The 10,875-nt window shown below is 59.8% G+C and overlaps 1 protein-coding gene across 1 annotated transcript; it reads right to left on the bottom strand.

The window, feature by feature from the left end:
• Positions 1-2,007: 2,007 nt before the first annotated feature.
• Positions 2,008-5,695, bottom strand: NRM (nurim). Its single transcript, XM_044984460.1, has 4 exons — positions 5,525-5,695; positions 4,695-4,897; positions 4,066-4,242; positions 2,008-3,815 (listed from the first exon to the last, which is right to left on the bottom strand). The coding sequence occupies exons 1-4, from the start codon at positions 5,646-5,648 to the stop codon at positions 3,495-3,497; spliced, it is 825 nt and encodes a 274-aa protein (XP_044840395.1). The 5' UTR covers positions 5,649-5,695; the 3' UTR covers positions 2,008-3,494.
• Between the last annotated feature and the right edge of the window lie 5,180 nt (positions 5,696-10,875).

The following is a 10,875-nucleotide window of genomic DNA, read 5'->3' as shown; positions in this document are numbered from 1 at the left end:
CCTTCCACTGGGATGCAGCCACCTCTGGGGTGAGGCAGCTGGGGAACAGCCTCGCAGCGACGCTGCATGGGGCTCACTCCCCCAGCGCTGAGGTGCAGCCACCTCTGGGATGGGGCAGGCGAGGAGCAGCACCCAGCGGAGCTGCACCCCACTGTAGGAGGGGCCTCCTGGGGCCAGTGAACGTTGCAAAGCGCGGTGGGGTTTAGGGCTAGGGACTAGAATAAGCTGCGTGGGAATTGGGCCGGGACAACGGGGTTACCACCCCACCTCTGGGGAAAAGGACCGAGGGACCTTTGCCAACTTCCTCCAGCACAGCGCCCCCTAGCACTGCACTGGGGCATTGGGGCCAGCGCTGAGTGCCAGGGGCCAGTGCCCCTTTTCAAGCCCCCACCCTGCTCCCTGCAGCACCTTGTTCTGGCGCTAGCCCCGCCTGACCCTTCAGGATCAGACAAGAGCCCCCCCCCCAGCTGTCTGCTCCCTCTAAGCCAGCAGGAATGCATGACGCACACATGCCGGTAGACCTATGTCATAGCTGCAGCCCCCTGCATCGGCCCTTGGAACACGGGCTGGATTCTCCCCAGACAGCCCAGCATCCAGCCCCCTGCCGGCCTCGCTAGGAGCAACCTTGGGGTGCAGCCGTCAACCCCCCCCCCCCCGGCTCCTAGGGGGGATGGAAGCATCGCCATAGAGCAGGTTGTTCAAATCTGTTTTGCCTTTGCGACCCCCCTAAAACATTTAAAATGGTGTGTGGACCCCCTTGGAAAGCTTAAATATAGTCTGCGGAACCCCAGGGGTCCGCTGAAAACCACGGTCATATAGCAACGCTGCTTCTCTAATGCAGAGATGCAACACAATGGCCAGTGTGCCTGTACCAACACCACCCCCTGGTGGTGAGACACTGAAATGCTATGGCTAGTGTGCCTGTATCAACACTGCCCCCTTGTGGTGAGACAGTGAAATGCTACGGTTAGTGTTCCTGTACCGACACTGCCCCTAGTGGTAACACAGTGACTATGGCTAGTGCGCCTGTATCAACACCTCCCCCTAGTGGTAACACAGTGAAATGCTACGGCTAGTGTTCCTGTACCAACACTGCCCCCTAGTGGTAACAGTGAAATGCTCTGGTTAGTGCGCCTGTATCAACACCGCAGTGAAATGCTACGGTTAGTGTTCCTGTACCAACACTGCCCCCTAGTGGTAACACAGTGAAATGCTACTGTTAGTGTGCCTGTACCAACACTGCCCCTAGTGGTGAGACAGTGAAGTGCTATGGCTAGTGTTCCTGCACCAACACTGCCCCCTAGTGGTAACACAGTGAAATGCTATGGCTAGTGTGCCTGTACCAACACTGCCCCTAGTGGTGAGACAGTGAAGTGCTATGGCTAGTGTTCCTGCACCAACACTGCCCCCTAGTGGTAACACAGTGAAATGCTATGGCTAGTGTGCCCGTACCAACACTGCTCTCTACTGGAGAGATGTGGTATAATGAAATGACTAGTGTGCACCTAGCACACTGCCCCCTGCTGGGGAAATGTAATGCAATGCCATGGCAAGGGTGCATGTACCAACACCACCCCCTAACAGGGAGCATCATAACTGCTTGCTTGTCCGTCATAGGCTCTTGTCCATTTGCAGAGTAGTGATTCTTTTCCTTTAGCTGCAGGATGGTGTTTCTGGAGGAGGAGGAGCAGTTCTCTTCCCTGCACTGCCAAGCTCCCACCAGCCAAGAGGAGAAGCATGAATATAATAGGGCGCCTCAGACTTGTTACAGCACTGTTTCACAGTTAGGGACACAGAGGCAAAAGACAAGTGACTCACCCTGTCAAGTGGAAAGAGGCTGAACTGGGAAAGGAACCCAGGAATCCTGACTCCCAGCCCTCCCCTTGCTCTAACCACTAGACATCCTCCCCTCATCTCCCAGATCTGGGGTAGAACCCAAGAGTCCTTGCTCCAAGACCCCCTGCTCTAACCACTAGACCACATTCCCCTCTTAGAGCTGGGGGTACATCCCAGGAGGCAGACAAGTGTGTAAAAGAAGCAGTGACTTTTTTTTATTTTTTTTAAAAATTGTTTTCTCAGATTGCACAAAAATCCAAGATACAAAAATACTTTATCAGCTTTGCATTAAGAACAACACATTAAAAAAACCCAGCACTTAAAAATAAAAGGTTCCTGGTTAAGGCATTGGTGTAAGGCTGGGGTCCCCTCCCAGAGCCAGGAATAGAACCCAGGAGTCCTGACCCCGTTTCATGCCCAGCCCAGAGGGGTCCCAGCCTCCTGCATGAGGAAGGGAAACCATAAAACACAGGACTTGGAGACGGAGTGTCTCACGACTGAGCCAAAGCCCAGCAAGATCTTCCCAGTGACTCCCATGGGCTTTGGATCCAGCTCTAAGTCCAGTTAAAATCTCCTCCCCCCCCCACTGAGACCCAAAGACTGGGGTTCTGGGGACAGAACAAGCTGCCCCCTCAGCCCCCCATCACTAATGTGTCTCAGTTCAGCCCTCTGATAACTGCTGAGGCTGCCAGCAGGGGGCGGAGAGGTGCCTGAAGTGGATGGCTGGATCCCCATCAGTTCGATTCATAGGGCACAGAATGGCTGGTAGGTGGGAATGGCTTTTGGTTACTAGCGAATGGAACTGGAACCGGCACCCCAAGAGGGGAAAGGCCCCGTATCCCATGACTCAATCCCCTGAGCCAGCCAGTCCCCCTGCTCTGGGGCTGGGAGCGGAGCTGGCACCTCCTAGAGGGGAAAGGCCTCATGTCCCATTTACTGCACCTCTCAACTGGCCGGTCCCCGATAAGGCATCCGCCTCAGTGTGTTACTAAATTAAGCACAGATTTATCATCATTTTGTTTTTTAAAAAAACATTTTCAGAGAATCTTTTTGCAGTCACAACTGCGGATGGAAACAAAACACACTGGGTAAAGCAGCCAGGTAAAACCGGGGGTCCTGACTCCAAGCCCCAACCCAACCCTCTAGCCACTAGACTCCCCTTTCTTCTCAGAGCTGGGGATAGAACCCAGGAGTCCTGACTCCCAGCCTCCCCTGTTCTAACCCACTAGACTCCTCCTCCCCTCCCAGAGCTGGGGATAGAACCCAGGAGTCCTGACTCCCAGCTTCCCCTGTTCTAACCCACTAGACCACATGCCCCCCCAGAGCTGGGCCTCAAACTCAGAAGTCCTGACTCTCAGCTCCCACCCCGCTCTAACCACTAGACCCCACTCCCGTCCCAGAGCTGGGAATAGAACTTAAAACCCTATGAGAGGAGACTGGGATCTAATGGTTAGAGCAGGGGGAGCTGGGAGCCAGGACTCCTGGGCTCTACCCCCTGTCTGGGAGGGTGTGGAGCCTAGTGGTTAGAGCAGGGATGGGGTTGGTTTTGCAAGCTGCTGCGGATGCTAGGCACTCAGAAGTGATAATCCTACAGTAACTAGTGCAGGGTGTTTGACCTAAGGGCATCAGTGCATGGCAGAGACCCAGGCCCCGGCCCCTCAGCTCTCCTTGCCAAGCGCGGGGCCATTGCGGGCCAGCAGGTCCCCGTAGGCTGCCTCCTCGCGGGAGAAGACCAGGAACTTCTTGTCGAGCTGGGCCCGCAGGTAGAGGTAGTCCTGCTGGTCCAGGCTGTGCCCGCAGCTCAGGTAGGCGGTGAAGAGGCCAGCCAGCAGGAGGCGATCCAGAGCCAGGCAGGGCACGGCCCACAGCACCAGCAGGAACTCCAGGTAGACGGGGTGGCGAAGGTGAGAATAGAGCCGCACAGCCCGCACGGACTTCAGTGCCAGCGGGTCCCCCATGCCCAGGCAGTGGTAATAAACCTGGGGGTAGGGGGAGAGGTTAAGGGCAGAGTTGAGACCCCCACCCAATCTGGGACTGGATTAGAGCTGGTGCCCCCTAGTGGGGGAAAAGCCCCTTAACCCATTCCCCGTCCCTCCCGAGCCAGCCAGTCCCCCAGCCTGGGGCTGGATCAGAGCCGGGGCCCCCTGGGGGGAAAGGCCCCATGTGTCCCATTCCCCATCCCCCGAGCCAGGCAATCCCTCCACCCGGGTTGCAAGGTGACCGAGGTACCTGTTTGACTCCCATGAGCTCAGCATAGTCGAAGATGAGGATGACGCTGAAGATAACCAGCCAGGCGATGAAGTGCAGGATGAAGCAGATGAGCGGGACCCAGGTGTCCCAAGGCTCTGTGCAGGCGTTCCAGAGCAGGGGGCCATGCCGGACAGGTTGCCAGTACCGCATCAGCAGCTGTGGGGGAGTCCTATTAGAAATAGTTCTGCCAATGCCTCCCAGCCCCAACCCACAGCCCACAGCTAGCCCAGCCTTGGGCTCTTCCATCACCGACCCGCAGCCCCCTGCTAGCCCAGCCTTGGGCTCCCCCCTCACTCCCGACCCACAGCCCCCTGCTAGCCCAGCCTTGGGCTCCCCCCAGCTCCGACCCGCAGCCCCCTGCTAGCCCAGCCTTGGGCTCCCCTGAACCCCGACCCACAGCCCCCTGCTAGCCCAGCCTTGGGCTCCCCCCAGCTCCGACCCGCAGCCCCCTGCTAGCCCAGCCTTGGGCTCCCCCCAGCCCCGACCCGCAGCCCCCTGCTAGCCCAGCCTTGGGCTCCCCCCAGCCCTGACCCGCAGCCCCCTGCTAGCCCAGCCTTGGGCTCCCCCCCAGCTCCCCCTCACTCCCGCCCCGCAGCCCCCGGCGGTACCTGGAGGGCCAGGGCGGTGCAGAAGACGTAGAAGGATCTCTGCAGCACCCCAAAGCAGCTGGTGGTCCAGCGCTTGACCAGCGCGGTGGCCATGAGGCTGTGCTGCAGCACAAAGAGCACCACCAGGCCCAGGTCCACGGCCAGGGGCCGCAGCACCCGGGGGTCCCGCAGGGCGGCCCCCCACTCCACAGGGGAAGTGGCCTCTGCAAAGGGGGAGATGGGGTTAATGGGGGGCAGAATGTACCCGGTGAGGCGTCACCCATTTGGCTCCCCCCCAGGGCACTGCTCCCCCTCCCGCACCCAGGTCCCTCTTTACCCCCCAGCTCCCAACCTTGGCCTGATCCCCTGCACGGCCCAGGTCCCACCCCGACCGCCCTCCCCTCATAACTCCCCCCAATCCCGGCTCCTCACCATTCCCCCCTTAACCACCCCAAACTCACTCCCTCTCCCGCTGGGCCCCTCCCAACCCTGATTGGGATGGGCTTCCCCCAGGGGCTTCCCTCTGGGTCTCCCCTCCTGACCCCCTCCCGCCCTGGGTCTTCTCTAGGGCTCCGCCTCCCCCAGGTCTCTCTTCCCAGCCCCCTCCCCTCAATCTCCCCCCAAGTCTCTCCTACCAACCCCCTCAGTCCCAGGGCCCTCTCTAGGGCTCCCCCTCCCTTCCCAACCCCCTCCTGCCCTGGGTTCCCCCTCCCCCGCAACCTCCGGGGTCCCCCCCGGTATGATCTCCCCTTCCCTTCCCCCCCACCCCCGGGTCTCCTCCCAGCTCCATCCCCCGGCCCCTCCCTCCTCTGCCCTTCCGCCCCGGGCCCCCCGGCCCCGGCCCCACGCACCCGGCCGCCCCCCGCCGGGCAGCACGGCGCGCAGCGAGGCGAAGCGGATCAGCTCCACGCCGGTGCCGAAGGTGAAGAGGAAGCTGCCCAGGGCCGGGACCAGCAGCAGCAGCTGGGCCGCCATGGCGAGCGGGCAGCCGGGGCGGGGCTCCGCTTCTCCCGCCGCCCGGAGAGTCCCGCCCCGGCCCGGGGAGGGGCTTCCCCGGGAACCTCCTCAGGGACCCGCCAGGCCGGGGAGGGGCTTCCCCGGGATTCCCCTCCCCAGTGACCCGCCCGGCGGGGAGGAGCTTCCCCCGGGATCCCCCTCCCCAGTGACCCGCCCCGGCCCGGGGAGGGGCTTCCCCGGGATCCCCCTCCCCACAGACCCGCCCGCGGGGAGGGGAATCCCGGGGATTCCGCCCCCTCCAGAGAGTCAGTGACCTGCCTTCACGGAAGAGCGTCCCCCTTCCCTCGGCTTCCCAAGCCCCAAAGGGAATCTCTCTCCTCTTAGGAATTCCCCTTTCTGGGCTCCCCCACCCCCTGTAGGCGGGGTTTCCCTTTTGATCCCTCCAAAAAAGCCCCTCCCCCCCGGACATTCTCCATCCTTCCCTCTCCTCTAGGGGGAGCCAGGTGTCTCTCCCCAGGCCCCACCCACTGCCCTGTCTGGGATCCCATGCCGCTCCTAACTTCCTTATGGGGACACCTCTAGTGCCCCCTCTGCCCAGAGATTCCCTCGCACTGGGGACCCCCTCCAGTGATTCCCCATCAACCCCCGCCCCCGCCTGCTGATCCCCCCAGAGCATTACCCCCAAGTCCCCCACTACTCGGGACTCCCTTCAAGATTCCCCACCCTCTCCTGACACATGGGGATATGTCAGAGATACCCTAGGAACCACCCTCACCCCCAGATCAACCCACACAGCCCTGTCCGAGGAAGGGCTTCCTTCTCATCCATCCCCTCCATCACCCCCAGGTCCCGCTGCATCCCCTGCCCATGGCCCTGAGCTCCCTTCTGCAGCCTCACACCCCAGGCCCACCCTGCTCCTTGCCTCACGACCACGGCGCCCTCCTGACTACAGCTGGCAAAGTCTCAAGAATCCCCACTTTGAAGCTATTACACCGTCCTGTTGCAGTTTGATGCAGGCTAACGGCACCGTGGTTTTAACCAGGTTCTAAGCTAGCAGGCTCACCTCTTCTCCATGAATCACAGCTCTCCTGCCTAGGGAGATCTGAGAGCACAGGCGTCTCACCAGCCTTAGCCCATTTTTATTAAACTCTCTGTTTCCTTCCCAGAGGTCAGAGCTGGCAAAGTTCATCACAGCTCCTGAAGTCTTTGACTCCAGGGTAGTTACGGTAACCTAGGCCGACCAGGGATTGAACATGGGAGCCTCGTACGCTGCCTTTTCCATGTGATCAAGGGGACCATGTGAGTAACGCTTTCCTGGTCCCTCTCTTGGGTTGGAGTCCTGGGTTGAGGTGTTCACCCCACACTAGCCCTGAAGGGGGTAAGGTGGCGCAGACAGGGCCTATTAGCCATATAGGCCACACTTAGGGAAAGAGCCAGGGTCTGATACAGGCTAATGGAGGATGAAGCAGGCTTAGCTTGTATAAAGCCAGGAAGTTTGCAGCAGAAGGGGGCAGCAGGGACAGTCTACAGTCACTCTCCAGGTATGGAGAGGTAGGTAGGAGGAAACGCAGGGGGAGCAAAAGTCCTTGGCTCCTAGCCTGTGGGAGGGGTTCACTCAGAGGCGTTGCTGGCAAGAAAGTCTGTGGAAGGAAGGCAGAGTAGAACGAAGCCCAGGGAAAGAGCAGCATGAGGATGTCAGATGAGGAGAGAGCTGCTCCCCAGACCTAGCCACAGGGAGGTGCCCCAGTGGTGAGGGTACCCCCATTACAGGCCTGATCATTAAGGTTTACTGGGGAGATGTGGACTGTTCTACCCCACCTTGTTCCTTATTTCCAGGCACAAACCAGGGACCCACTCCTACTTCTCTTTCCGGCTTGCGCTCCCTGCATAGCATCACCTGTACATACACGTCAGCAACCTGCCGCTGTTTCTGCTGATTCAGGAGCCTTCTCCCACGCAGCTGCTCCCACTTCTTCAATGCACTCCTCAAAGAATTCGGGGCGGTCTGGCCCCCGGTGTAACCTGAAACCTCTTTAACAGGGAATTTAAAAACATCCTATCACAGTTTCGGTTACAGCCGTGTCATTACACGCCTGTCACGCTTCAGCCACCAGCGGAGCGAGCAAAATCACCAGGCTCCATCCCTCAGGGATGTTCTGTACGCTGCAGATCCTTTCAAAGGCGGCCAGTCAGATCAGCATCAGCGCCATCCCTTGCTCTGTAACTAGGTCACGGTTTGTCCCCGCCATGTGGTCCCGGCGTAGGCGGAGCACTCGGCCCTCCGACGCGTCGCTCTTTCTGCCACCTGGTTCTGCTTCTCAGCTTCCAACTTTTGCTTCCCGGCCTCCAGGGCTGTCTGGTGTGTGGCTTCTAGGGCTGCCCACTTCCCGCCCTCCGGCTCGATTTCCTTTTCCTTCTCTACTCTCTCCAGCTTTCTGGACCAGCCTGCCTGTACCCAACAGAAAAGTCTCAGTTCCTCAATCATGGGCAGTGGGTATAATAGACCAGGGGAGCCTTAGCGCCTCCCCTGGAGCAGCCACCGTTGCCCCACTGCTGGATGCCTGGGCTGTGGTGGCCCTGCCCATAGATGCTGACTCTGGGGGTGCTCCGGGGCTGGAGCACACACGGAAAAAAATAATGGGTGCTCAGAACCCACCATCAGCCTCCCTGGTCATCTCCTCCCCCCTCTCCCCAGTGCCTCCTGCCCGCCAGCGGCTGATCAGCTGTTCAGCGTCGGGCAGGAGACGTTGAGGGGGGAGGGGGAGGGGCGGGAGCAGGAAGAGGCGGAGTGAGGGTGGGGTGCACTTGGGGGAGGGGAGGGACTGGGTGGGAAGAGGCAGGGTGGGGGCAGAGTAGGGATGGGAAGAGGTGGCGTGAGGGTGGGGTCTGGGGCACAGCAGGGGTGGAGCACACCTGGGGAAATCAGAAAGTCGGCACTCTGCCTCTGCCCCTCCCTGCTCCACCCCTTCCCCGAGGTCCCCACTGCCTGGGGAGTCTCCCTCCTCTCCTCCACTCCACCCCCCTCTCTGGAGGTCCCCATCGCTCACCGCGTCCCTCCTCTCCTCCACCCCTCTCCCCCCATGAGACTCCCCTGCCGGGGCTGGGAGCAGGGCCACAGCTTTGGGTGCGGGGAGCGGGGCACAGATGGGGTAAGGGGACCGAGGCTGGGAGCGGAAGCCGCAGCTGGGCCGCAGTCAGGGGCCAAGGCTGGGGGTGGTGCTGGGAGTGGAGCTGCAGCTGGGAGCCAGGAGCTGAGCTGGAGCAGAGCTGGGGGCGGAGTGGGGCTAGGTGGTGCTCCCATCCTGCCCCTCATGGGGACTGGCCCGGGCCCCACCGTGTCCCCCCGATCATTCCTCCAGGCCCCCTTAAGGGGGCATGCACCACTGTTTGGCAACCTGGTCTAGAGATACAGGAGAGGATGCATGAGCCCATTGGAAACAAACGGTTGCCTCTCAAACAATATCCCACCATGCTTTCTAGAAACTAAACCCTGCCAGGTTAACCTCCTGTCTAAAAAAGTTTCTCTCACCCAGGGTGCTCTGCAGTGTTTTCAAACCATGGCTGGCCGAGGTCCTGTTTTCATGAATGTAAACACACAGCCCGTTTACATCTAGGTACAGGGCATGGGATATCTTCTTTGCCTCCTACCGATACCCCCCAAGGTTCATCATCTGCACAGGATAACCACCCAGGGCTGGATTTGCCCTGTGTGCTGCTTTCCCGTTGACCTCACGTCTCTTTTTTAACATTTTGCCTTCAATTGTAAAAGGGCTTCCATTGGTTTACCATCTGATGCTTAATTAACATCCCAAGAGAGATACATTTCATACCCCGGGTCTCCTTTGTTGATACAGAGTTTAAAAACATATGTTCGGTGTATCCCTACCTAACTCCTTTCATACTACCTGGACGTGCATTTCCCAATGATAATGGGTGACCCCAGATTTCACTGAAGACCTCTCATAATATTCTTTGGCCGTCCAGAATGGACATATCAGAATTGGGTTAGTCCTGTAACTCCCTGACCAGCTGGCCTGAAAGGGTTCGGGGGAGGGGGTGTCACACCTCCATAACCCTAAAAATTTCCCAAGGCCGGAGGGCAAGGGGCTTCCTGGTATCTAGCAGTGGATTTCAGCTGGCTTGGTCAGTGTACCCCCACTCATTGGCATCCCCCGCTTGCCTCCCCCACCCATTGCTCCTGGCCTCTGCTGCCTCTCTGGACTCCCCACCCCATCCCCAGCACCCCGGGGCCCTGCTGCTTCCCCCACATTGCCCCGAATGACCCCCCGAGCGCCCTTCTGCGCACCCCAGACAGGCTAGTCCAGACTCGTACCTGAGCAGGTAACGGCGGCTGCCGGCGAGGAAGGGACAGATTCAGCCGGCTTCCCCGCGCCCCCAATGCTGCCAGCCCGGTCTCGCTTCCCTGCTCTAGGCGACACCTAGTGGCGCTCGGGGGGAGAGCTTGGGTGCTTTTCCTAGGCGTGTCCCCCTCACCTCACTCCCACCCTGGTAGAAATCTGGGCTGGGGGGGGGGGGCATGTGATCCCTGCGTCCCCTATGTGTGGAGTGACGGATGTTTTAAAGTCTGTGTTTGAACCAAGTGGAAATCAGGTCTGTCCAGGTCTTGAATAGAAATGAAGCCGTGACAATGGGATTGCAACATACATACGTGGCGACAGGGCCGGCTCCAGGCCCCAGCACGCCAAGCGCGTGCTTGGGGCGGCATGCCTGCGGATGCTCCACCGGAACCATGGGACCCGCAGGCACATCTGCAGGAGGTCCACCGGAGCCGCGGGACCGGCGACCGCCAGAGCGCCCCCCGCGGCATGCCGCCATGCTTGGGGCAGCGAAATTGCTAGAGCCGCCCCTGCGTGGCGAACAAGCATCAAAGCTCACAAGCGATAGCTGGGGACGGATCACCAAAGAGGGTGTATTGGCTTGTCTGACCAGCCTTGTCACCAGGCAGAGACAACAGCGAAACCATCAGGAGACCCTGTGGGGAAACTGTGACCACATAATGATCTCGACTAGGGACGGAGCCGGCACCCGCCTCTTGAAGCAGGAGCAATAAACGTTGAGAGGCATGCTTTATAGTGGAGTACGGTGAGAGAGGCGGAGAACCCCGAAGTTATCCATCGCTAGACGGGGGTCAGAGCTTTTGCAAACTGTTGGGTCCTTCAGCCAATGGGGGGTGGGGTGAAGTTTCTGGGAACAAAAGATTAGTAAGAAATCAACCTGGAACCAA

The sequence above is a fragment of the Mauremys mutica genome, chromosome 12, assembly GCF_020497125.1.
Source record: "Mauremys mutica isolate MM-2020 ecotype Southern chromosome 12, ASM2049712v1, whole genome shotgun sequence".
In the NCBI taxonomy this organism is placed as follows: Eukaryota; Metazoa; Chordata; order Testudines; family Geoemydidae; genus Mauremys; species Mauremys mutica.
Note: the sequence above shows the minus strand (reverse complement) of the source record. Positions and strands in the feature narration are given on the sequence as shown.